This window comes from Pogona vitticeps, chromosome 7 (assembly GCF_051106095.1).
Source record: "Pogona vitticeps strain Pit_001003342236 chromosome 7, PviZW2.1, whole genome shotgun sequence".
In the NCBI taxonomy this organism is placed as follows: domain Eukaryota; kingdom Metazoa; phylum Chordata; class Lepidosauria; order Squamata; family Agamidae; genus Pogona; species Pogona vitticeps.
This window is the reverse complement of record NC_135789.1, coordinates 21,994,866-22,022,740: the sequence shown is the minus strand read 5'-3', so window position 1 is coordinate 22,022,740 and position 27,875 is coordinate 21,994,866. Positions and strand designations below refer to the sequence as shown.

Here is a 27,875-nt window from a genome sequence, read left to right as displayed (position 1 = left end):
GATGGTCATTGAATAAGATCGCCCGTGGAGCCTTTATCGTTTTCTGTTTCTCACTCCAACTCAGAAAATTTTGCAGATTTTATATGAAACCATGTTATGCCAGGCTCCCCCCCCCCCCCCGGTGCAGAGCTTTACGCCGGTCGCTCTACTGGTGCAGGATTTTGATTTTTTTTTTTTTTTTTGATTGCTGTTTGGGCCCCACCAACCACCCTGTTGATGGCTTCCACCTGCAGGCAGCTGGTGGGAGACGTGGAACCTGGATGTCAGAAAGATAGAGCCACACCCTGAGTCTTGATCTAGCCGGAGGCCTCTTCTGGCGCTCCCTTCCCTAAAACCCGCAAAGAACCAGAAAGCCTGGAATTATGAGGTACAGGCTAAAAAGGCTGGGGAAAGTGCTAACAACAGCCAGTCCCTGCAGAATGGCTTGAGTGCAACTCAGCAGATCACAAATGTCCTCCGACTGCAACCACTGGCTTCTTAAGATCCATGAAATTCACAGCACAGGGGGAATAGAAAAATCCATTGCTTGAAGGGAGCAGGAGGTTTACCTTTAAAAACAACAACAAAAAGGAACGCCAACTGGCTCCCAGAAAGAAAGAACAGAACAGAGGATTTAAAAAAAGGAACCCCAAAGTTTGGGCTTTAGATATTCGTGGGCCAAAATTCCTGGGATCCCTGGGCAGAGCCTTGAAGAGGGTATGTTCCAAGGACCTTGGAGTGCCGAGTTCAGGAATCGCTGGTCGTTAAGGGGCAAACCAGGCAACAAACACACTCCTCCATCTCCTGGATGTTGGGAACATCACCAACCTGCCCACAGCATCGGCAACTGTGCCAAGGAGACAAGATGTACGTTAACTCACAGCTCTTCTACGCTTTTCTCTTATGGGGCAGAGATGGTTCCGCTGCGCACCTTCGAGCTGGCTCAGCCCCACGAGCCCTTAAGAGGATGCAACACATTGTAAATAAACCTCCCCCCCTGCCCCCCAAACCGGGCTGGAGTTCCCAGAAACAAGTGTTATTGCTGACAAGGAAAGACAGCAAGCAAATTTAAGGCAACAGGGACAGGCCACGGCGGCCCTCCCGCGAGGCACCCAAAGTCCACGCCAGCGCCACCTGATCGCCAGCGGGGTCAGGTTCTCAAGCAGTCCTCCGTGACCCCCTGGGCGGCCAGCTCGGCCAGCACATTGTCCAGGTAGTTGGGGTCCGGGTAGCCGTGGCCGGAGACGTTGGAGTTCATCTCCGTCTTGTGGTGGATCTCGTTCCACACCACGGTGTCGCTCTCGCCGGTGGTGCTGGAGGTGCCCACGGTGAAGATCAAGCGTCTCTTCCAGGCCACTCGGAGGAGCTCCAGCACCTGGCCGGGGAGAGGGAAGAAGAGAGGCGGCGGTCAGGGGCAGGCGGAAGTCCAACAGGGCGCACGTCCTCCCACCCTCCCGGTTTTCCTTTCGCGGTTTCCAGTCCACCTCCTATCTCCTGGCTGCTTTCAGGGCTTTTTTTTTTTTTTTTGCAAAAATAAAACTCCATCTCAGCCACCCACCCACCCAGATGACATCTCCTGAGCTACGATCCCCAATTTAAATAGTCATCCCTCTCATTTTAGGGAGAAGGACTGAAATTTATTTTGAAAACCTGAACTGGCTGCCCAGGGCTGCCCGCGGGGGGATTCCCTCCAGTTTTCCTCTGCAGTTCAGTTTGGCTCTTAGGTTGTCCAATGGCTGACGGGGATAAATCTGAAAAGAAACGGGGATTCCTGCTCCTCTAATTAATATATTGGTGCCAGGTTAACTCTGTCCTGCCTTTTTAAGAAGGCATCAGCAGTCATTTTATTAACCTGGTCTGCTAAACGCCTTCATTTGCAGATCATATTCTTGTTCTTCTTATTCTTATTAAGATACGAGTAAGGAAAGAAAGGTCATCAGTTCTTCAGTCCCCTGAACTGCAAATTAATAACAACTGTTGCATTTGCTGCTTCTTTACGATTAATTTGCTAATCGTAAAAGTAGCAAAAGTAGTTTTGCTATATTTCCACTGCTTTTTTAAATCAGGCGTATAGTGGTCGTACACTGTGGCTTCACAGAACAGCAATACAAAAATACTGCAAATAAATACAATCATCCATGGACGCTTCTTGGACTTCAGTTCTACTGCTGCCGAATGTGGTGCCGTCAAAAGCGGTCATAAGAATTTCCACCGCTGGGATTAATTTCTGCCGTTTCAAACCGCCCCCTCAGAGGGGGTCCTGCAGACTTCCTTAGGACAGGTGGAAAAGCTTCTTTCTTGGTTTAAGAATGTGAACAAACAGGGATTACTGTCCTTTCCCCCCCTCTTTGCTCGTCCACATTGTCACTTTTTGCCATCTGGATATTTCGAAAGGAAGAACCCTTTGAACAAGGAAGCTGAACTGTGCTAATTGAACAGATCCCTCCATTTTTATGACTTTTGCCAGTTCAAAAATAGAGGAAAGCTTTTTTCTCCCTGCTCTATGGACTCCTGTGGAAAGGGCAGCTGGCCCCCATTGAGCCCGACCCAAAGGCGATAACGTCCCCCCCCCAATACCTTTCTTCCCTTCTCGTTATCCGGGAGGTAACAGTAGCGTGGGAAGCCCCTTGCCGTGTACGGCTGACCTGGGCTCGGATGTTCTGGACCCTGAAACAGAGAAAAGCAAGAGGCCTCCGTTGGCGTAAGAGATCCACTTGGGAAGAAGGTGCCGGTAGAAACCACACAAGCACATCCGAACGCAGGCTAAGTGTTTGGCATGAGCCTCCAAACAATCCACTTCCACAACCTGCCACCTTCTTGATCTCCTGAGACGCCGCCTCCCTCCATTCCCAAACAGGTACGGAGGCCAAAGGTCCTGCCAGGGATGAAGGGAACCTACTCAAGCCCATCTGGAAGGTGCCAACGGGCATAAACCAACATTGTCGGTACAAGTGGTCTGTCATTAGACCCCTGGCTGTTGTCCTAGAATCCTAGAATCATGGGAGTGGGAAGGGGCCACGAAGGCCATCGAGTCCAACCCTCTGCTCAAGGCCAGGAATCCAGACTGAATTATATCTGAGAGATGGTGGCCCAATTGTCTCTTGAAGGCCTCCAGCGCTGGAGTGCTCATGGGTTCCCTTGTCGTACTGCTCTAACAGTCAAGAGGTTTTTCCTGGTATTCAGTCGAAATCTGACTTCCTCTGGCTTGAGCCCATGAGGACGTGTCTTGAACTCTGGGAGGATGGAGAACCGATCCTGCCCCTCCTCTGGAGGACTACCTTTCAGGTCTTTGAAAAGGGCTCTCCTCTCTCCCCTCAATCTTTTCTGTTGTTACACGTTCTGAAGTCATTTCTGACCTACGGTGGCCCTAACTGAGTTTCCAAGACACATAATATATATAAGCTTTGCTGCCTAGCAGGCTCGATCGGAGAGCGATGACACCTCCCACAAAGGTCTACGCCTCCCAAGAAGCACCTATTCGTACATGAATAACCGCAGGCCCAAGGGAGCTAAGCAGCCTGGAAGAGAGACCTTCTTCCAGATGAAGGAAATGCAGGTGTTTACAGATGTGGGACTGTGGCTTGGGAATTCTTGGAAGAGTCAACACACACACACACAAACACAAAAGCTCTGGCCCATCCCTAGGGGGGGTACATGAATTTCAGACAGAGGAGCAGAAGTGAAGAACTTCTCCTTATTATGTCTTCATGGAAGGAAAGGCGCTTAACTGCAAAGTCATACTTGCAGGCTGTGATACTCGTAATGTATGTGGTTAGTTTTAACATTTTTACACAGCTTCCTTAAACTGGACGCAACCCATGCTCAAGCACCAGGAACCTGCTTTGGGGCCCAGCATGCAAGCAACTGAGGAACACGGAACGAAGGAACTCGGAAAGCGCAAGAGCGAAGCAGGGAGAGCAGGTCAGGAACGCCAGAGTCAAATTTCAATTTGCAGCCGTGCGCAGTCAAGTCAAAACCGACTCCGAGCAACCCGGGAATTGCTTGCAAGGTAAGCGAGTTGTTTAAGGAGTGGTTTTACCAGTTCTACACCCCACTGAGCTTCCGTGGCGGAGCAGGGAATTTGAACCTGGGTCTCCTGAGTCCTAGTCTGTCACTCGATCCACTAGACCCCCAACTGGGTATCTGAAACCTGAATTAGGGGTTGGTAAATGGCAACTGGGAGGAGCCGGATCAGGTGGCTGCCTGGCGGCAAAACTCTTGGCTCATTCCATCCGCGGCTTCCCCATCTAGCAAAGGAGGAACCCAGGCAGCTGGATCTATACCAGGAAGGAGTGTTTCTCGGACTGGCTGTTGAGGAGCACCCGGAACAGGTGAAAGCCTGAAGCAGAGAAGGGGCTTAACCGCCATCTTCCTTCGGATCCTTCCAGCCAACGATGCTGGGAAAGGCTGGCGTGCAGCCACCGAGCAACCACCACCTTGCCTCCAGGAAAGGACGCATCCCGCACGGCTCTCTCTCTCTCTCTCACCCGCACCTGAATGCCCTTGTTGATATAGTATGCAATCTGGATGGACCGGCAGTCCTCGTGCCCGGGGATGGAGTCTGGGAGGACGGAGACGTCCATCCGGCCGCTGGGCTGCGTGCCCGTCTTCTCCCCGTAGATGGTCTTGCACGACGGACACTGGAGACTCCCGTCCTGGGGATTGGATGAGACAAGAGGGTTGTCAGAATGTGGGAATCTCAAGTGTCCCAAGTCCCATGGTCCCTGAAATGGCAGAAAGACAACTGGGAAAGAAGCCAGGAGACTCTGCTGGGGTCCTCTGACGGCTGCCCAGGGTGAACTTCCTGTAGGGTGGCACAATGAATTGTCTCACCGTCTAAGGTTAGGAATCACTGAACTATCTTGGTTGAGAGAGGTTTAGAAGCATATACAGTAGCATGCTTTTATCTACGGGACCAGTATCCGCTAATTCACTTATCCACACTCAGGAAATATTAAAAGAAAAATTCTCAGGAATGTATTTCTAACCGTGAGATTACCAGAACTGGCCACTAGAGGGAGCCAGAGTGGGAGTAGATTCTCTCCTAAAATGAGGTTGTCTGCCAACGCTTAGCTCCAGAATCCATGGGGGTTTTCTTCTGATTTTTCCTTCCTGCAGAAGCAGTTTTAAGTGGCACATGGGATGTCACAGCTCTGAAGCTTCCCCTCTGTCTGCGCCATCAACAGAATGCCCAGCACAGATTCTGTGTGCCCCATCCTGAAAGGTCTCCCTCTGGGACCACGTATGATGAGAGCAAAGGATTCTAGCCATCAGACTTTCCCTACTCCCAAAATGGTCTCAGCAAGTCGTATCTTTTGGGGGCCCTGCGGACAACTGTTATGCTTTGAGGGCCCCCCCCACAGGTATCCCTGGCCCAAGGTTGCTTTTTTCCAGTTAAAAACACCTTTGTCATTTTGCGATGGTGGTGGACCTCCAAGGACCTCACGACACAGCGCACCTCCACAGACCCAGCACACTCCCACAACCACAGTACCTTGTTGCCGCTGGTGTACATGGCCAGCATGCAGAGTGCATGAAAGGCGTGGCCGCACTTGGAGAGCCTCCCCACGCTCTCAGGCATGAGTGTCTTGCTCTCGCACGCGTCGCTGTAGCCCGAAGGGGCGCCCAGCTTCTCCATGCAGATGATGCAGTCCTGGGGGAAAGGGAGGTGGGTGGGTTTCAAAAGTTATTCTGTACTTCCTCCTCCGCCTCCCGCCAGCTTGTTTTAAGGATTCAAAAACACAGGCAATCTCACGGCCTCATTTTTCTGCCAAGGGGCTCCCAAGCTGCCTTCTGCGCCCAGGCGCCCACCTCCCCATGCTTTTTCGGGTTTGCGCCCATCTCTGTGTTAGACCCTCAAAGGAAAAAAGAGTAAAACCCTGACCTACATAACCCCTCTGCCATCTCTGTTCTCCTCTTTCAATCTTCTCTCCCCCCCCCACGGCTTGGGCTTGTGAATCCACCCCCCTCCCAAGCAGACATATTCCTGGGGAGCAGGGGGGAAAATATGGAGAAGCTGGGCTTCCGGCAGAGAACAAAGCAGGCGAGGGGGGGGGTTATCTTTCCCCCAGCTGTCAGTTGCGTCTCTCGGAGTTCATGGTTTGGTTTGTGACCCAGTTCAGGTATCGTGTTTGGCCAAAGCAAAATGAACCGTCGAACTTTCACCTCTACCGACCTGGCCCTGCCGCCACCGCCACTGTCAGAAACAGCAGGCCCCCTTCCCTTCCCAGAGCTGGCCGGCCGCCTCTGCGCATGCGTCCGCCTGTCAGCAGGTAGTGGAGGCATGTGCAGAGGCACCTGGAAGGGAAGCCAATGTCGTCTTCCATGATGGTGGAGGCAGAGGAGGTGGCGGCGGTAGGACCAAGCAGGGAAGCCACGGGGACAGTGGGAAGGGTGGTGGTGGTCCCCACCTCACCAACACCTACCTTTGGCTCACCTGAGAGGAAAGGCCTAAACGGGAAGGCTTTGAGGCCTAGCTCGGCCTAGCTTCCTGTTTAGAAAAAAAAGGCTCACCGCTGAGCCAGAGCTAGGCCTTTCCCCCAAAGTGAGCCATATTTAGGTATCTTTAAGCTGTGTCTGAGTTAGGGAGAACACCCAGCATGAACAATGATAGGCTTTGTAATATAAGAAATCTAAAAATCCCATCCCTATTTCTCTGAGCAATGAAACTCACTGGGTGACCCTGAGCTTGCTGCTCCCTCTCTCTCAGTAATCCCCTACCTCACAGGGATGTTGTGATGATAAGGACAGAGGAAGAGGCGGTGAACTAGATACATCATCCTAAACTCCATGGTGAAAAGGTGGGATCTAAATGTAATCCACATTTGTGGACTGCCCCCAATGCTACATGTGTTTTTAGTATTGATTTTATTTATCGTTTTAATATCTGTTTAATTCTTTTTTAAATACAATGGTGCCTCGACTTTTGACTGCCGCAACATACAACTATTTTGAGTTGCGACCAGCTCCAGCCGCACAATTTTGCTTCAACTTGCGTCCAGAGCTTCCAGTTATGAACAGAAAAGGGCAGGGGAAAAAGCGGGGAATTCAAATTTCTAACCATTGGTGGCGAAGAAGCTGCTTCTTTGTAGCTCTTTCGCCCCAGCGGTGAGAGAGAGTGTGCGATTGGAGGAGGCTTCGGACTGCCTGGTAAGGTGCTGCTTTCTACTTTAAAAAAACTTTCTGGGTGGGTTTTACAGTGTGGTTTTGGGCTGGGGGGTTATGTCTCTGTGCTGTGATCAGTCTTGGGGGGTTTGTTTGTTTTTTGCTGTTTTTTCTCCCCATTTCCAATCAGTCTTGCGGAGTTTGTTTGCTTTTTGGTTTTTTTTTTCTCCTTCCATTTCTGATGGGTCTTGTGGGGTTTGTTTGCTTTTCTTTTTCCCCCCTTCAGCCGGAATGGGTTAATCGTGTTTCCAATGGGTCTTGCAGTGGTTTTTTTGTGTGTGTGTGATTTTTTTCTTCGGCCGGAATGGATTAATTGCATTTCAATGCATTCCTACAGGAAATGGTGCTTTGACATGACCATTTCGAGTTACAACCGGAGTTCCGGAACCAATTAAGTTTGTACGTCGAGGCACCACTGTATTTAAATATTTTTTAGCTGTTAAATATTCCCCCATTAATTTTGCAAGCCACTTTGGGCCCGTTTGAATGGAAAGGCAGTGTAAAAATATTGTAAATAAATACATAATCCGGTAAGTTATGCCTGCAAGCACAAGGCAAATGTTGTAAACTTTGGAGGTTAGTTGCCCAAAGGAAGGAATCCTTGCAGACATATCCTGTTGTGCGTCGAGCTGGTCAACGCGGTACACCCAAAGATCATGTCTAAAGTGCTTTCTTGAACTTGAGGCAGTTTCCCAGCAAAAGGATCCCACCCCTTCTGCATTATGCGGGGGGAAAGTCCCAACAGGAATTTTGGCCAGGATGATAAGTCTTGCGAATTGTCTGATGTGCCTAAAAGGGAGGGTGGAGCTGAAAGCAACCTTTCCCAATGGTCCTGATCCCTAGCCCGGAGGCACTGGAAGGATCCTGCTAACCTACCTCATCTGTTGGGGGCGCCTTTAGCTCTTCCAAGTACTGCTTCACCACCTCTTCGGGGCTGCCGGTGCCAGCTAAACAGAAAGAAAATGACACAGACAGACCAACACACACATGAGGGAGACATCAATGCCCATGGAGGGACCGACCGAATAAGATGAGGCGGACGTTAACGGCAGCACAAAGGGGAGAGGCAGATCAGGCCAAAGAGAAAGGGTTAGATGTTTGCAAGAAAGTTAATCCAGCAAGGTTGTTTCAGAGCCGTTGCCTTGCGAGCAGCCCGCGCTTCCAAGGCTACGCGCAGAAGAATGAGGTGGTGGCAAGGGAGCACCGCGACAGACCTAAGGTGGGGGAGAGACAACTTGATTTTTGTGGACTGCTCCCTGATGCAAAAAATTAAAAATTCCATGCAAGATGAATAGCAGTTCGGCAGGATGTTTCCCTGAGGTGCCCGGCCTCCTTGTTATACCTGTAAGGAACTTTGTCAGGGACAACGCACCCCTCAGAAGAAGCATTGAAGGAGTGCAGGATGCTCAACCATGTCAGGATCCAACCGGTCCTGCGGTTCTAAGCAAAGAGAGGGCGGCCTTGGATAACAGTTCTGGGATAGGAGATGCTATTCTTAAGGCTCCTTGGGAAGGGCGAGAAGAGGGTGCCCAGAAAGCAAGCGAGTGGGCTGAAGAGTGGAGAATCTGGGTCCTGGCCTCTGAAAGCACACGAGGAAGGTGGGCTCGTGGCACAAAGGCAAAGCCAGCATTTAAACCACGGAGGGGAAGGAGGAGGAAAGAGTGAGGGAAAGAAGGAAGCTTTGTCTATGATAAATGTAGCAGTCCCTTCTTAAAATTAACAGCATTCTACATAGGAGTGTGTCTACATGATATAGCAGGACCCCGGTACCAGCAGGATCAGTATCTGCTGATTCACTTATCCACAGTTTGAAAATATTAAAAATATTAAAATAAACATTCCAGGAAATATTTCTAATAATAAAGTCTCCTAAAGTAGCCAACAGAGAGAGTCAGAGACCATGCTATGTTTAGCGTTGGCTATAATCCCAGGATTCTGTGGGATGCAGCCCTGACAGTTAACATGACATCAAAGGGGCCTCGCCCAAAATCTTGGGAAGTCATTCAAAGCCACGTTTAAGGGAGCGTGCGTGAACTGGTTGCATTTTCAGTCAGATCATTTGGGGAAATGTTTGAGACATTTCCCAAGAATGTAAAATTAAAGTGAGAACCTTCTTTAATTTTGCTTTCTAAATGGTTTTCAAGGCATGGCTGGGATCCTGTTGAGTGCCTCCGCCTGCACAGCTGAGATGATGCATCAGTGCAAATCACCACTGAGGAAAAGCTGTATATAAAGGAGATTTGGGGGTGCTCGCAACTTGTACACAAACTAAGTCAAGTGCACCCCAAAATGCTTAAAGAAAGTGTTTAACCGGGGGTGATTTGCTGCCGCTGCTGACATCATGACCGCAGTGAGGACAGAACTACACAACAGGATTTCAACCATCAAACAAGATCCAAACAGATGTGTCATTCTCAATTCCCTCACTTCTACCCAAAAGAGAATCTCCAGAAACATGCATCTTTGACAGGGGAAAAAACATACTCCATGCTCATTCTGATTTTTTCAAAATTCCCCTTCCTATCTTCACTGCAGAGTACCATCCATTATTCAACAATAATCATATTATGTGAGCTGAATGTCCCAGAATGCTAATAAAGAGCAGTCCGCTTGATTCATAATGGCCTTTGGGGAAAAAAACTACAGAACCAACAGCAAAACCAAAAAGCAGTACCCAGTTATTTATTAAACCCTAGAAAAGGCAAAGGCTGTGATTTAATTCCACAAACACCGTAACGGCTAAGAGCAACACCTTCCCAATCTCTGGCCCACATGCACTTTATGGGAATACAGAAAATAAACCAACTTTCAGCACATCCTGTGTATTTAGTCTAGCCTCCACTGGCTCCCCAAATCAATCTTCTGTGACGTAAGGAGTTTCTCATCATTGTTCCACATTGTGTGTCAGTTCGCAGAGATTCAGCTGCTGCTCTGCCATGCTCTCCTTCCGATCCTGCCCCTCGCTGATTAAGCGTGCAAAACCCCGCAGCACCCCTTGCCTTCTCCTCTCCTGCTCAGGAGTGGAGGCCGCCTTCTGAGTGCTAGGGAGGCCAGGCTACGAAGCAGTGGCGGCCAAGGAGGTTGGGGCTCTATCAAGAAACACACACACACACCCCGGCCACAGGCGACAAGTCATCCTTTCAGAGGAAGCAGGTTCGGATGGAACCGGTCCACCCCTGTCACCCGCCCCTCCGAGAAACCAGAAAGGAGGAGACAAAAGCAGAATGCAGGAAAATTGATGAGCAAGAAGAGGCAGCAGCCAAAAAGGAGTCCAAGAGATCAGAGCTACCTTCGATGCAGACCCTCCTGCCCTCCTTGGCTGAGCGGCGGGGCTTTTTAGAGGGCCTATGGGATCGGCCGGGCGGAGGCACCGGGGTGAGGTGCACGGGACATCCTGGGACTGACATCAGAAAGGCCATCATGCCTACAGGGGAGAGGGAGTTGGCATGCAAGGGCGTGGGTGGGTGGGGGGAAAGGATGGGAAGAAGGTCAGCGGCGTACCATTGGCAAGGAAATTAAAGGACTTCCTCCCCAAACCTTGGTTCGAGACATGGGAAGGAGGTGGGGCTATGACAATCACAGAGAAGGAGAGGGGCGCAAAGCAAGTCAGTCCAAGGGGGTTGGAGGAATAGCTGGATTCACTGATCCACAGCTTGAAAATATTTAAAGAAAAATCCCCCCCAATATATATTTCTAACAATGAAGTTACCAGACCTGGCCACTAGAGGGAGCGAGGGGTCCGCGCTTTTCAGCATCCACGGGGTGGGGTGGGAGCTGTGAACCGATTCCCTGCCCATCACGGGGTCCAACGGGACTTTGTTTCTCTTTTGAGTTGGATTTTGCCTTGCAATGTGAAGGCAGGTGACAATCCCCCCAGGCAATTTTGACCAACGATAATATTATGCGTGCTGCCCAGTCCATTCCAATCTATGGCGACCCTCCCGGCGCCTTCTATAAAGTTCTCAGAAGTGGTTCATGACTGGTGGGACCGATGGCAGGGCACTTTTAACCCAAGGAGACATACATGCGCCGAGGCTGTACAGCTCGCCTCCCGCCGGCTCCCAGCCCCTGCCTCCACAGGCAGCTGCCCCCAGCCCACTGAGCCATAACAGCTCCGTCCGTGTAGCGAGCACAGAAGTAACTTGCATTTTGCACACTCAGGAACAGCTCCGCATGCCTGCCCAGTGGCTCGTTTCTGCTTCAATTTCTTCCCCTTTTTGGGTGACTCTCATACCCCAAAGTGACTTTTTCATGGAATATGACCCATGCGTTTGATGCCCCCTCCCATATACCTATGGGGTGGTACATAAAGCAGCATACTTTTGCTTTGCTTTAATTGCTACTGGGGTTTAATTGGTTTTAACCTATAATTTATCGCTTTTTAAAATTTGTACAGTATTTTTAAACATGGTGAGCCGCCTTGAGTCTCTCCGGATGAGAAGACGGTGGTCAATAAATAAATGAATAGATAAGCAGTCAAGGAGCAGGAGGTGCCGAGCTGGTGGCAAGCAGGCAGGCAGATGGAATAAAGGTTTTCAATTGAAGCCATATTTTAGCCTTGCATCCCAGGCCAGCCTCTTCTAAGTTAGTGCTTTCTAAGTCGGCTGGAGTACAATGGCAAGAATACTCCTAGCCAGGGATATTGGGACCTGTAGTCCAATCGACCAAGAAGGTTCCGGACTAGGGACAGTGGCCCTTGAGGGCAAGCTAAGTATAATAGGGGGCCCCCTATGAGCAGGGCAAATATCTGCTGATTCACGTATCCGCTGTTTAAAATACTAAATAAAAAATTCCAGAAACACATATGTATGTGCATTTCCCAAGTGTATTTGCCACAACTGGCCACTAGAGGGAACCAGAGAGCATGCAAATGTGTATCCTGTTTAACAAGTCCGCATTTTTCAGCATCCAGAGGGAGGGGGGGTTCGGAAACAATCCCCGATGGATACTGCGGTACTGCTGAAGCTTCTCAAGCCAGTGTCTGAGCAGCACTGTTTCAGAACTCTGAAATGATGAAATAAAGTGGAAGTGGAGGACAGAGAAAGGCCCATGGCATCTACGGAGAGGTAGCCTGGTGTGTGTGGGTGTGGGTGTGTACGCCCTCCCATACAATATCTGATCTGAAGAGACTCAAGATGGGCAAACACATGGTAGCCCCCAGCTGTGTAGCAATCAGACAGAAACTGAAAGCTTACTTTCTGCAGGTTTCCACTCTTGTTCCACCGATTGTAACAAAGCTCTCAAACTGCAAGCAAAGGTCTACAGTCCAACCTTAAGTCCAGACCCCACAAGCAATGGTGTCCTCAGCATCCAGTAGCTGCGCCGTCCAGATCTTGGGGCCCAGAAGAGTATACTGAACACATCTGCATTCGTTTCTCTCCTTTTAAAGCACTTTTTTTGCTCGTTATTTGCTGTTTTGCCGATCTTCCTTTGATCGCTATGAATCTTACCCTTCCGGTCCCAAGCACTGCCCACAAACCTTTTGGCAACAACCTCAGGGATTAGAAACTTTGCTTTCTTTCTTTCTTTTAATGAAAGCCAAGATTCCCAGGTTGCCGCGTTCCGCGGCCCGTGGACGCAGAAGCCCTGACTGGAACAATGTTTCTCGCCATGTGACATTTTAATGTATTTGTTGCTCAATACATCTGAATTGGTTCTAAAGCGCCAGCAACGTATTTCCGTTTGTGGGAGAAAAGCAGGACAGAAACTGAAGAAATAAATAAAATAGAATAGAATAAAATCTATGAAAAGCTGGAGCCTACGAGGCCAATGGACCTGTTTCTCCTGGGGAACAGGGAGAAGAGAGGACAGGATGCTTGCCCTTCTTCTGGGTTCCTTTCACCGACGCGTCTTTGTAGCAGATACTGCTGGACACCATTTTTTTAGCATCCCTCACAATTAGGTGTGTGTGAGATGTCTGTCTTCCATCCCCTCCCCACCGAGAGGATCAGGAAAGGAAAGCAAGAAAGGAAACCCAATTCCAGCCATGTGGAGCCACAACCTCTCTGTAAAAGAAACAGCGAAAAGGGTCCGACAGCCGGTCAGTTGTTGGCTGTCAAGAATTGCTGTGCAGCTAAGAAGGGTGGTGTTGGGGTGACAACTCGCAGCGTGGGCGCGTCGCCTTCCCCAAGTGAGAGAAAAAGCACCCACGCCAAGCAACGGGAGGATAAAAAGGGGGAGAGGATCCAATGGATGCAACCGTACCCTCATTTTAATGCCTACAACAGTCGGCCGACACCCCACTTGAGGAGTCTTCACCTCCCCCTGCACAGCACAGTGGAACTGAGACCGGCGAAAGCAGACCTCCAATCGTGGGAAAAGCACAAACAAATCCAAAACCCACTGGGGCCATGAATGACAAGGAGGTTCGCGAGAGGGGGCTTGCCATGAGACCTGTCTGGCCACCTCACTGGGATGCAAATACATAACCTGTGCTGTACCATCACCTTCGTGACCGCTTTCCTCCAGACGACACCATAAACATGAGTTGGAACGGAAAGGGAGCACAGCCAGACTCCGGAGTGTTCGCGAACTCTACGTTCACAGCCACTGGGAGATTCAACATGTCATTGAGAAACGGCAAAGAGAGGGAACATGACCCTCCTGGATACAACTGACCGACCACCCCCCTAAGCCCCAGAGTGAAGGTTGATGGGAACGGCAGTCCACCAACATCCACTGGGCCACAGATGGGGCCTGTACATGCCTCAGCACACACTAACGCTGCCGGGAGCATCCTGGGGTGAATCCCTCCAAGTAATCTCTTCTGTTTCCGGAAATCCAGGCGCTCTCAAGGCTTCATTTGAGGGCAAGCCAACCTGTACTCAGGAGGTCTCTGGAACATGCTAGATGACCCCCCCCCAAGGAAATGCAACCACCCACTGCGCAAACGAATACATTGCTCGCAGGCCAGGTTTGCCCCGGGGGTCCCCAAGCTGCCAACCAATCGCCAAGGAAGAGACAAAGAACTGTCAAGGCTGTTACCTGCCAGAGCCTGGCTCACTCGGCTGGGCCGCGTCATCCTCACCGGTATCTTTGGGACACTGGACGGGGGGGGGGGGGGGAAACAAGAAGAAAATGAGTTTAAACATCGGAGCACAAACCGGAGTTTGCCACCAAGTCAACCCAAGTTTTCACCCCAACCAAAGCTGAATTTTCTTGTGGGTGTTACTGACGCAACTTGTGCTGACATCACAACCTGCCGGAGCTCGTTGACTCCAAAGGAGCAACGGAGAAGCAAGCCGTGGTTCCCCAAACTCTTGACCTTGAGGGCAGATTCAGCATTCCTTCTTGCTTCTGCAGATCCTCCACACAGGCATTGCTCCCGTGTCTTAAGAAGGGAGAGAAAAATCTCCAAAGGCCGAGAGAGAGACGGCACCAAAGTCTCCTTCGAAGGCTCTGGGGGTGGCGGGCTACCTCCCCCCCTCCCCCGGTTGCCACCATCATGGGATAGCAGCAATTTCTTCACATTTGGGCAAGCGGGGGGAAAATGCAGGTACAAAACCACCTTCCTTGTTCTTAAGGTCAGAACAGACTCCTGCAGACCAAAAACAGGCCAGGGTGTTGTTGCAGAACTGCTTCCCCCCCCCTCCCGAGATGCTGTGCATGGCATTTTGAATTAAAACACAAACAGAGTGGTTCACAAGGATGGACAGCCTACTTATTTTCCTGCTCAGAGGCCTAGGAATTTGAATTCGGAGTCCAGTCTCAGAGTTGATAAACTAGTCTTAGATCTATCCCGTTTTCTAACATGTGACAATTAAATCAGTCTTTTGTGGTTTCACACCCAGTGAGTGCAAAACAAAGGACTTTTCACTAAACATCACAGCCGGGAGGGTAGGAGGCAATACCCAGATAATAAGAGGGGCTTTTACTGGGTACTGGTGTTCCCAAATCTAGTTATCAGAGAATAGCTAACAAGAGAGAGAGTATGTTTGTTTAAAATATTTTAATCCTGCCTTTTTCCTTAAAAGGATCCAAGGCGCTTGCAACAATTAAAAATCAATACTTAGAAGCTAAGAACCAATACGTATGCAAATATTTTTTAAAAAAGAATTAAACCAGTCAATAAAATTGATACTGAAAACTCACTTGAAAACAACACAGCACAACAAGCCGTTTAAAAAACCCCATTCAGACAGTCCATCATTAAGGGAAAGTTTGTCTGAAGAGAAAGGACTTTTAGCTGCTTGTGGAAGGGACAGCCAAGATGAAAACCAGCCTGACGTCCAGTGGCAGGGAGTTCCAGAGTCTGCGAGCAGCCACCGAGAAGGCCCCCCTCCCTTGTCCCCATCCTGTGAAGGTGGTGGCACTGATCTTAATACACAAGCAGGCTTGTAAAGGGAGACATGGCCCCTGAGAGAGCTTGGAGCCAGGCCATCTGGGGCTTTGTGGGTCAGAACCAGCACTTTGCATGGTGCCTGGAAACAGGCTGGCAGCCCGTGGAGCTGCTGTAACAGGGGACGTTGTGCTGGAAGGCTGGGAAGGGCAAGCAAAAAAAAAAGGTTCTAATTTGCGGCGTGGGGCAGAAGAGAAAGCAGACAAGTGAACAACACAGCCCAGGACCTGGAGGGCAACAGCTCAGAGTTCAGGTTTCTTCTAATGAGGTCTATTAGATTTTTGCCAGCTCCAAATATGCAAGCTCAGACCAAAGTAATTACACACTTCCGACGGGAGGCTCATTATGCGAGGGAAAAGACGGAAGCTGTCTGGGACTGTCTCCCAGTGTTGAAACACTCCTTTCCACACTTTACGCTTCTCCCAAAGGTTGGCGTCACCTCCAAAGATTGTTCCCCTTGGGAAAACGACTTGGGAAGAGCAAGGAAGAACCCGGCAGGTGAGGGATCATCTCATCCAACATGAGACGCAATGGCCGTCTCAAGTTTTTTTTTTCTAGCTCAAAAGTGTAGTACACACAGATCTGGTAACTTGAATGCTTGCACTCGATTGTGTGAATCTTCCCGGCAGAGAACTAGCGCAAAAGGAAGAGAGATGCAGTGTTCATTCTTGTCCCCCCCATTATTTGTAATACAGTAGGACCCCCATATCTGCAGGGATCTGTTCCAAGCCCCCCCACCCCACAGATGCTGAAAAACACGGATTACAGGAAAAGCTCTTTTAATAGCGAATGCTATATGTAGCATGATCCCTAGCTCGCTCTAGTGGCCAGTTGTGGCAACGTCACTTTTAGAAATACATTTTTTTTGGAGGATTTTCCGTTTAACATTTTTAATATTATCCGACCATGGATAAGTGAATCCGCGGATACTGATCCCATGGAAAACCTGGTCCTAGTGCTTTGATTACATGAGCACCGGTTGCTACCATTCCTGCTGTCGTGAGGTGTGGTCAAGTTGCTCCTGAATAATGACGAATACGTTTTTCAAAGCGCGTGAACTGTCTGAGGACTGGGTCACCGTCCCTCTCTGCCCCCGCCATCTTAAGTGTCTATGGTTAAGTGGAGATTTGAACCCAGACCTCCTGAGTTCTAATTACACCCCCTGTCCGTTACATCACACTGTCTCTCACCCTTAAACCCAGCAGTTTGGGGTCGGTTTTTGCAGCCCCCCCTGGAGGCTATTTCAGCTAGACTCGGAAGTCACAAGGCGGCTACCAGTGCTCTCCATCTGGACTATACATCTTTAGGTCCCCTCCTTGGCACAGCTGTCCCGTCCTCTTCCAGCTGTGTGGCACCAGAGAGCCGAAAGAAGATTCCCTCTGGCCTCTGCCACAAACTGGGGGAACCAGGGCTGGTGGGCGGCCGAACCTCTCAGGATCAAGGCAGGGCGGACAGCCCTGATCCAGAAGCGAGGCATGGAGAGGGGCGGGGAGGGGCTTTTGCATCCCTCCCTGAATGCCAGCGTCTGAGCTCTTTCCAACCTTGCATTTTCAGAAACGGGGACCCTCGATTCTGTACACCCTTCAGAAGGGAAGGCCAGATAGCGCAGGATACCCGCACATCCAGCTAGCCTGCCTTCATCGTCTTGGCAGTGAGCAGAACGACAGACCCCACAGCTTAAAAAACATTGGGGAACTTTTAAAAAAATTTTCCACCTCCCACTTCTTAACACTGCAGGAAGAGGAAATGCTGAGAAACTCTGAAGCTGAAACACATGTGGAACCACAGCTTGTTCTAAATGAGGGGCAGTAGGAGCCCACCCCACCCCCCGATCCACTGGTTCAGTATTCACTGATTCACTTATCTGCTGGCTACAAATACTAAATCAGAAACCTCAGAAATACCTATTTATTTGTATTTATCAGGGTGTGTGTTTGCCACTAGAGGTAGGCAAAGATTATGCAATGCACAGCATTCAATATTTCCGTTTTTCAGCATGCATCCCTGCAGATATTGTGCTCCTACTGTAGTGCCCACCTGGGCTCGGCTCGCCAACGCCCCTGCCAGTCGGAAGCACTGAAGGCCTCCTCACCTGATTCCTTTTAATGCGACGTGGGGTGGACTGGCTCCACTGACGGTTGCCGACTGCAACGCCGCCCCCAAACTCTGGACATTCAGCCGCGGCATCGACCTCGCTCCAGACAGGGCTGGCTTGTTATAAGGCACAAAGCCGACGAAGGAAGAACCAAGTCCAGCTGTCCGGTTGGCCCCCTGGATGCCAGGAAAAGATCTAGGGACTGTCCCGGCCGAGGGGCCCGGGAGGCTGACCATGGAGTGCCGATACCGCGAGGTTATGGGCCCAGTCCCGTTATTCAGCAAACACTGTTGGCATGAACAGGTGGGTCCGGCGTGAAGCGGGCCCGCGACCGCGGCCACAGGGTGCGGGGAGTCCACACGCCTCCGGATCCGCCGCTGGTAGCCGGTGGTCTTGTTGGTTTGGGTGTAGGATGCAAAGTCGATGGTGTAGTTGTAGCCAAAGGGGCCGAGATCGGCCTGGGGGCTGTTGCAGGCAAAGGTTTTCTCCAAGTAGATGCAGATGTTCATCTCGTACGGGAACCACCCCGCCTCGTCGTTGCGCCATTCCCAGATGACCCCCTGCCCGGCGGCCGAATCCAGGGGGAAGACAAGCCGGCGCACGGCCCGCATGGTCCCTGGGTGGAAACGAAAGGTATGTGTGTGTGTGTGCAGGGGGAAATGCTCGAGGAGACCAAAGAACTCATGAGCAAACACACACCCAATATCGTAAGGTAAGACTAAATCAAAGGTGTTGTGATTGCCCGAGCACTGTGCCGTTTCAGTCAAATTAAGAAAATAAAGAAACAAAGGTAAAGGTAAAGGTTCCCCTTGACATTGAGTCCAGTTGTGTCCAACTCTAGGGCGCAGTGCTCATCCCTGTTTCCAAGCCATAGAGCCAGCGTTTGTCCATAGACAGTTTCTGAGGTCACGTGGCCAGCGCGACTAGACACAGAACGCCATTACCTTCCCACTAAGGTGGTACCTATTATCAATTTGCATTTTTACATGCTTTCGAACGGCTCGGTTGGCAGGAGCTGGGACAAGCAACAGGAGCTCACTCTGTCGCGTGGATTCAATCTTATGACTGCTGGTCTTCTGACCCTGCAGCACAGAGGCTTCTGCGGTTTAACCCGCAGCGCCACCACGTCTCCCTAAAGAAACAAAACCCCAGCACAAAACTGCACAGCGGGTGAAGCAGAGGGCGCTCACAGATTCTGAGTGCAAAGGTATGAATTTAATGGCAACTGGAAAACTCCCAAGTTGTCGCATAATCAGCCTCTACATCTAACGTAGGCTGGGCAGCTAAGCCAGCTCAGAGGTCCGTCTGCCTCTTTTCCGGTACCCTCGACACTCCTGTCACATATACACATCCCACAATAACCAACAGTGCCCTCCCCTGGAGGCCTTTTTCTGATTTGCCACCCACCGGCCATTTCAACTCGCTCTGGAAACCCTTTTTTAAAGATCCCAAAATATCTGGAACCTATAAAAGGCACACAGCCAGAGACAGCAGCTTTGTGGTAGGGGTGGCTGGGATAACTGGCCATTTTCACACCACTGGGTGTTTGTGTGTTGTTGTTGTTTTTTTAATGGGGTGAGGGACATCCCGGGGGCCCTGCTTCTGATCTAACCCAGTTCTGCCTACTTTGACCAAAGTGGCTCCTGGAAGATGAAGATGAAAGCTGCCGGATTTCTTTTGGTTCAGTACATGCCCTGCATTTTCGGGTGCTTTGAAGGCACAGTTGACCCCATTCGTAAGACAAGCCACAAAGACAGCGCCCACCCACAAAGTGAGTCCATTTCATGGCAGACCTCATGGCTTAAACCAAGGGTCTCCAAAGTACGGCCCGAGGGTCACATTCAGCCCATCTGGCTTTTTTATTCAGCCCAGTCCTTGTGTGAGGGCGTGCATGCATGTGGGTGGGATAGCATGTGTGGGCGGGCAGGCAGGCGTGCAGGTATGCGTATGCCCTCCTTCAGCCTCGAAAATATCACAAATATCCTAAGTGGCCCTCCATGTGAAAAGTGTGGAGACCCCTGGCTTAAGCCATTCAACCAAATTTTTAGATTTCTGTGCCTCTTCCATGCCCCCACTTTTAAACCCCCTAGGCTGACGAAGAAAGAGCTCTGTTCAACTCAGAAGCTTATGTGTGATCATGGCACTCTAGTTAGGCCTAATAAAGCCACGCCCTGACTGGTGATTTTTGAGCTGGTCACACCTCCTCGTCCAGCCAATTCATCCACTGCCAGCAGCTGAGAGTCTGGGCTTCTGCAGCCCACGTCTGGATATTTAGAAGTTCAGGAAACAAGATTTCCTGCTGTTATTCCCGGCTTCCTATGAAGAGACCGACTTGTCCGTCTGAGAGGCCATCTGTATCACTCAGAAGCCTGTATTCTGTGCTGGAGTTAGACTATTTTACAGATGGATGTTGTTTCCTGTTTTCCTTTTACCGCTCCTTGGTACACTGTTAAAAACCATAAGAGTATGTTAAAAAGAGAGAGAGAAATCATCCTGCTCCATGCTGGGCAGGGAGATGGAGCAGGATCTGAGGGGACTTCTGGCATGAATAAATCAGTTCCATCTCTCTCTCTCTCCACAGACACACATTCTTAGAAGTAAAAAATATATATTTTAGAAGTAGTTCTTTTTAACAATCTTTTTTTAAACTTCCACCATAACCTCATGGCACGTAGAAGATACTGTTTTAACTCTTGTTTTAAAGTCTACTTGAAATAGACCTAAAGCTAACCTTTCACAAAAATGAGAGTTTTCTTTTTCTCGGCCCTTGCCCCCAGCCCAGCACCTCAAGCACAAAAGGAGGCCACCAGTTTCCTCTCGCCCCTGCCCTTTCCATAGTTTTGCGGCGGCTCCCATTTTCCCCTCTTGGTGTGACGTAACCACGCCAGAGGCAGATGAAGGCGCCAGGGTGCAACAGCAACAAAGAAAATGATTTCAAATTTCATTATTGTTTCACGAGTTCTATTCATGCTATACTCTCAACCTCTGCGAGCAAACATATGATAGAGGCTGTGGCAGGTTTGGATAGAGAAAAGGCTCAACTATTTGTATTGTTAGCTTGCTTTTCATGCAAAAAGGCTCTCTGAGTATCTTATGAATGTCAGAAACACACAAAAATGCCTATGCTTTGCTAATCTTACAGCCCTATATGGAGACCTCAGATTATTCAGTTTATATATATTATTAGCTGGCTAGACAGCTCAGTGAGTTAGGTACAGTATCTGGCTGTGGAGCCAGAGGTTGGGAGTTTGATTCTCCATGGTGTCTTCAGGGAGAAAAACCAGCCTGGGGGGCCTTGGGCCAGCTGCACAGTCCCACAGCGCCCCTAGAGGAAGGAAATGGTAAAGCACTTCTGAGTCTTCTCTAACTAGAAAACCTTGAAAAAGGAAGTGCCATAAATCAGAATGGGCTCGATGGCCACGTACAGTAATTAAAATTATTACATCTATTAACAACATTATTCCATCTATTAACAACATTAATACTTGAATTCTAAATCCTAATCTGTTTTTTTAGCAAGGTTAGTAACTGAACCGCTTCCAAGACCAGACCAAAGCACACTCCTCAATTTTTTTAAAAAAGAGTTTTAATCTGAAGTGGACGACAGTCCCTGAATTATATTATGGCCTATAAAACTGCCCAACAGGGACTGCTTGTGTTCCCTGACCCAGTTTGTGTTTCTAATTGTGCTTCTTCTTTAACAACCAGAGCCACAACAAAGGCTGGTGACACCTTAAAGAAGACGCCTCTCTTCGCCATAAGCTTTGTTGGACTCCCGCTCGCTTTTCCAGGTCCCGAGGCCAGAAAACTTCCGACCAAATAGAAATGCCTAGCCTTCAGAGTGCCACCAGACTCTTTCCTGCAACATCACAGCTACTCTCTTCTGGGCATTTTTATTCAATTTGATGCCTTGGTTCCACTTTGGGGTAAAAAACAGGAAAAAGACCCGATCGATAAACCCTTGCATTGTTCCCTGGTGGGTTTGGTTTTCCTGACCTAGCATCCAGTTTCTTTTCCTGAGCAATCTCAGTAATCTCTCAAAGAGTCCTCCATAGCATCCATTAGGATCTTTCCACTTAGGTGACGAACTTGGGAGCCGAAACTCGGAAAATGGCGGCTTGCTGAGAATGACCCCATCCATCCTAAGGTGCCATTGCTACCAGGAGATTTCTCTGCTCCTCACCTTCAGCACCTTGGCTTATCCAGACGGAAATATCGGAAAGCAGTACAAAGAAACCAAAACCATCCTTCTGCTGCCGAACGGCACCCATTCTGCTGGGACTTACCTGTGTCTTGGCGGAACTGCATTAAGCTTGGGATATCGATGATGTACGGGGCAAGGGCAGAATCAGCCTGTCCCAAAGGGATGCTCCCGTTGCCGGGCAAGGCGCCCAGCGACCGCCGCCCCTTTGACGTGAGGGTCTGGAAAGACTGCTCGATGTAGCTGCAGACGCTGCTCCGGTAGGGTCTCCAGTGGCCGAATTCATCCTGCCACTCCCACACGGCCACGCTGGGGTCCAGCTGCGACGGGGGAGCCCCAGTGACAGAGGGGCCTGGCAGAGTGGCCATCTTTAAAACAGGCCAAGTGCTTTGGGCTGGAGACGGAATTCAACCGTTCATCTTCAGCAACACAACCGTGTCAAACCTGCAAGAGACAAAAAAGGGGGGAGAATGACACATTCAAGCCGGTTGCTGCTCAACACTTCACACCTTCAGGGCTTTACGCAGCTCAGATGCATTAACTCCTCTTCACAGAAAAGACACACAGGGCTGCCAGCAGGAGGAAAAAAGGACGGAGAAAGAATAAGAAGGACCAAAACAGCAGCACAGGAAGAGATCAACCATCATCTTCGAACGGCAGAGCTGGAAGGGACCCTGTGGATCATTGAGTCTAGCCCCTGTCAGGAAGGCGAAGTGAGGAACTTAATTCTCGAACCTTGGCTTCACAGCCAGAGACTTAAACCACTGATCTGCCCACTAGGCCTTTTCTGGTCCGAAGTTCATAAGGTTCATGGGTCATGTTGTTGACTTTGTTCCACTGTTAATCTGTTTTCGAATCTGAGTTTTGCTTGATGTTGCACCCTGTATTTTAAACTTTTTGCAGTACCAAGTCAAGGCTGAAATCCGATTCCCTGGTGGACCGTGAGAGCCACCAGGAGACCTTAAGCAAGCCACTTTCTCTCAGGCCGATGAGACTTTACTGGGTCCTTTTGAGGATAAAGACAGAGAAGAAGACCTGTGTCCATCTCCGTGAACGCACTGGAGGAAAGGCAGGGTAGAAATGTGACACACGGGTAAATAAATAAGTAAAAGGCTGCCGGGAGTCAAAATCTATTCCATCTGCATGATGGAAACCTGAAGTTTTGACAGTGAATTTCATTACTGTCAAGTAAATTTACCATCAGAACATTTCATTTTATTAACAAGGTGCTGGCGGAGTTCCTAGGGATGTGCTTGATTGTCTAATGGGGCGCACGTCCAGATACGCAACCAGCATCTCACCAGTGAACAACAGCCTGCCACCAAGACTTAAACCTAAGTGTAAATCAGTAATGGGATTTTGACCCATAAATCGGCAAAAGCAAGTGGAAAACGCTCATGAGGCTCATGGCAGCTGGGGTTTTCCATAGCTACTTAAGCTACCTATGGAAGTTATTTTCCGAGGCCTCTCGTGTTACTAACCTTTCCTCCAGCACCACCAGGTCTGGAATAGGACAAGTAATAACAGGCAAGGAACAAGGAAGTTGCAGGAAAAACTAGGCCTCAAAACTGGCAACAGGTTTTTTTTGCACAAAGGAGAAAATCTGGGGCAGGAAACAGAGGCTTTGCAAAAGAACAGCTTGGTTCTCACTCCTGGGGGATAGTAGAAAAGTCAGAAAAGCCATTGACACAGAAAGAAGTCCACGGTACAAAGCCCTCCTTCACATGGAACATTGACAGGAACAGAAAGTTTCAGTTTCACTTTGGTGTTTCACCGGCTCTCAGGACAACAGACCAAAGGCAGGATCGGTTTCAAAGCACTGGAGGACAAAAGGAGTCGGGAGGAGACGGAAGCTGCCTTTAACGGCTGTTAAAAAGAACTATTAGGCTTTTAGAATAAGGATAGGAAAAATCAGAGGCACTAGGGAAAGAGGAAGTGAGAACACGAGATGGGCGGACTCCATAAAGGAAGCCACAACCTTTGCCTTCAGATTATGGGGGAACTACGAACGCGTAGCCTCCAAAATGTCGTCTCTTGGGAGTCCTTAATTCACAGAAAGCACACAACCCGCACTGGCTTCTTTCGGGTCCAAAGGAAGTTTCAAATTTTGGAAAATGCTTATTTCTGAAGCCCACTTTTAGAAGCAAGAAACTACAGAAGAGAAGCACAAACTTGACCCTACATCCCTCAGAAAACTTTTTGGCCAACAGGCACCCCCAAAATGACGTCCACTTTCATTGCCATGATTCCCTGCAAAATGACAGGTCCATGCCTCCAAAGCGTTTATAATCTAAAGCAAGCATGGACAGCCCTGGAAATGATTTTCTTTATTCCTCTTGCCTTCATTCTTAGCCAGCATGTTTTGAAGGTAAATTTATTTGATTGAGGAGGTTTCACTCTGGAGGGGGTGGCGGAAGAGTCTCTATTTTCCAGCAGATTCTTGGATGGGTTCAGGACACCCCCCCAAAAAAAAAAGGTTAAGAGCCGCTTCTCTCTGTGTTTACAACTGTTCTGCTGCTCCACTGCTGCACCTGTGGAACCACTACAGAGTTGGATCCCAGCGTCCGGACATGCCCAACCTTGTTAAATTAAACCCGGAAAAACCCAGACGCATTACCAAGCATTCCAAAGTATCAGCAATAACAACAACACTTTGAATTTAAGGTCTTAAAAATTAAGGCATAGCCTCTCTGGTTAATCACAGAGGGTTTTTTCCAACCGTTTCCCTGAACTTTTTCTCAGCAGCCCCTAAAAAAAACCTCTGTATTTTATGACCCTTTAGCCCTACGGGTCAGCGTAAAGCCCAGATTTTTCAAGCCCAGGGGACAGGCCACAGCGAAGACAGGCAGCAACAGGAGAGATCTCACCTCCCCTCATGTAGGGCCCTCTTGGTAAAATTATTGTGTTATTCCTGCTTGGATGTGACCCAAGCTTTCAACGTGACCCACAAGGGAGGCTGACGGGTCCAGAGAAGCAAACTCAGGTGATCTAGCCCAGCGGTAGGATCAATAAGGTATATGTACTACCTCTGTGTCTGGAGATGCAGACCTAGGGACATACAGTCCCAATACAGCAGGAACCCCCCCCCCCAAAAAAAATATGCAGGGCCAATTTCAGCTGCCTGGAATTACTAAATTAAAAAAAAACCCAAAGAAAATGTATTTGTACATATCTACTGTATAGTGTCCGAGACTTCCGCGTTTTTCGGCATCCGCGCGGGGAGGGGGCTTGGAACCGATCCCCTGCGGATACCGCCATCCTACTGTATCCCACTTTTCCCACTTTGTTCCCCAAACGGTGCACCCTGTGAGACAGGAATAAAAATTATAAATCAAAGCAGGGTTTTCTCACCACCGGCTTCCATCCCGTGACCTCGGTCGTCCCCACAGCTCAGGGGGGCGCTCTGAACCCGTGTCCCTTTCCCCTGAGGTGACCCTCACCACCACCACCCGGGGAGGTGGGCCGATGGGGGGGGAGGGAAGGGGAGGTGGGGAGAGAGAGAGAGAGAGACAGAGACAGAGAGACAGAGAGAAACCGACTCGCCCACTTCCAGAGAGTTTCGGGGCTCCGTGAGGACTAGAAACTTGGTCTCAACAACCTGCGTTTCCAACCCCAACCCCTTGCCTTTATCTCGGAGGGGAGGTCAGGACCTTCTTTCCCAGCGCTTGAAAACGCTCCCTTTGGGGGGGGGGGAGGACTACAGCTCTCAGAATCCCCAACCAGGGCTCACTGGGGATTCTGGGGGTTGTAGTCCCAAATGGGATAGAGAGGGCCCGTGGGCTGGCTCTGATCGCCCCCCCCCCCACACTCACACACACCCGGACCCCCGCTCGTCCAAGGCAGCCTTCTCCCCTCGCCCGCCCCACGGGATCCTCCCGCGCCTGTGGACGACAACTCCCATCATCCCCAGATGAACAGGGACGATTATGGGAGTCCCGGACGCCCCCACCTCTCCCCAGCTCCCCGGCGCCGAGGGGGGGGGAGGCTGTCCCTCACCTCGCTTCGCTTCCCGCGTCGCTTCGCTTCGGGCCGTGTTCACGACGCCCACCCGCGACTCCGGACTCGGAGCGCCGCCTCACCCAGGCGACGGAAGCGCCGGGTCTCCGAGTGCGCATGCGTCAGCAACTGCTCTCTTTCGCCCCGCCTCCCTCTCCCCTCCTCCAGGCGATTCTGCCGCGGAGCATGCTGGGCGTTGCAGTCTTTTCCTTCCCGAGGTCTGGGGGTGGGCTCTGATCGTTCAGCCAAGGTACACAAAGTCATGAGCAATCTCCAGTTCTTGTGTAGAGATGGTCATAGAAGGGAGGGAGTCCACGCCCTGGCCCACAACTTATGTTTTCTTCAGGATGATGGCTAATCCAAGTGGAGGTTGATGACTCAGGAGTCCAGGGGGGCAGTGAATCCATGCCATGTTTTACTCAGAATTTACAGAAGCTCTCCAAGGTGCTGGAACCTGGTTGAATTCCGTTGGCACCCCTTCTAAGTGACATGTACGTATATAGGTTTGAAGTCTTCATTCTCATTCTTAAATTTCATAATCAGAACTATAACTTTAGGAGGAATAGGTTTCTGTGCTTAATAACGTACTCTGCGTGTTGGAAAAATGGGATGGTCATCTGTAAAGGCTCACAAGGAAATCCATCCATTTGTGAAAATAACGGCCACCTTAATTTAGATAAAACCTGTTCATTAGAACCTAAAGTGGATAAAATTGCTATGATATAGTCATCATCATCATCATCATCGCCATCTTAGAACTACAAAGCTGGAAGGGACCCAATAGGTCATCAAGCCCAGCCCTTGACAAGAAGGCACCGTAGGGGAATCGAACTCCCACCCTCTGGCTCTGTTGCCAATTGCCTCTAAACCACTGAGTTATGCTGTTCAGCATAAATATTAGAAAGGCAATAGGAGTCCCTTATCCGCATGATCAGTATCTGCTGATTCACTTATTCATGATTTGAAGATACAGTACAGTATTAAAAGAAAAATCCCATATACATAGTGTACAGGTATTTCTAACAAGCTACCAGAACTGGCTACTAGAGGGAGTCAGAGAGCATGCTATGTACATTACATTACAGTACACTGTATTTGCAATTATTGCAGCATCCATGCGGGGCTTGGAACTGTGAATATGGGGGTCCTACCGTACCTCTTTATCAGAAAGTGCTGTCACATAAAATAAAATATTGGGTGTATTATGTCCTGACTGCCAATCTAAAGCCAAAGTCTTGTTGCCAAGGGATCCACGTGGAAAGAAAAGAGGCCAAACGTCCTAAAGGCAAATGCTTCTAATTAACAAGACTCTGCTCAAATTCTTCTTTGCCTTCCAGTCAGATGGCTGGGCATGTAACCAGTTGAATAAGCAGCCGTTCATCAATCAGCAGCAATCTGCTACCATGAGTTGCATCATTTCCCTTCCGCCAGCGTAACAGCACAGCGGGATTTGGGCCAAATGATGAAAGGTTGCCACACCACCTTGCATTTTAAGGACAGAAAGAGGTGTCCCTTGAGTGGGTCCACCCAAGCTCTAAATTACCTTGAACCCTCCTTTCTGTCTTGCTATGGGCAGAACCAGAATCTGGAAGTAAATATTTGCAAATAACTGTTTAGAATTAACTAGTTACTTGTGCATAATTTCTGCCACAACAAAGCGACATTGTGATTGTGGCGTGACCAAGGAGAATCTCACTCCATTTGCAATGTAATTTAAATTTTTCAGTAGATCAGTGGTTCCCAACTTTGGGTCTCCAGGGTGTTCTTGGACTAAAACTCCCAGAAATCCTGACCAGCACAGTGAGTGGCGAAGGCTTCTGGGAGTTTTCATCTAAGAAAACCTGGGGACCCAAGGTTGGGAACCATTGGAGTAGATTAAACTCTGTTGTGAAACTTATGCCTGCAGCAGGGTGATGACTTCACCAGCAGGGGGCAGTGGTTGGCAATCAAAAACATCCTCCTCCCATCTCGTGGCTACCATGGCTTTCATGTGATGAAAGGGATCACATAGGTTTTTGAATCTTTTTAATCCCAAATGAATTTTCAGTTATTCTTACCGTTTGATGTGCAATGTTTGAGGTTTTAATTTTTACTTGTTTTAG

At 49.5% G+C, this 27,875-nt stretch overlaps 1 protein-coding gene across 1 annotated transcript; it reads right to left on the bottom strand.

Moving 5' to 3' along the window:
* Positions 1-159: 159 nt before the first annotated feature.
* DTX2 (deltex E3 ubiquitin ligase 2) lies at positions 160-25,883 on the bottom strand. The gene is made up of 9 exons (XM_078379381.1): positions 25,774-25,883; positions 21,863-22,221; positions 17,574-18,192; positions 14,128-14,186; positions 8,020-8,090; positions 5,474-5,632; positions 4,473-4,634; positions 2,557-2,646; positions 160-1,354 (listed from the first exon to the last, which is right to left on the bottom strand). Exons 2-9 carry the CDS (start codon positions 22,143-22,145, stop codon positions 1,130-1,132), a joined length of 1,668 nt encoding a protein of 555 aa, XP_078235507.1. The 5' UTR covers positions 22,146-22,221; positions 25,774-25,883; the 3' UTR covers positions 160-1,129.
* Between the last annotated feature and the right edge of the window lie 1,992 nt (positions 25,884-27,875).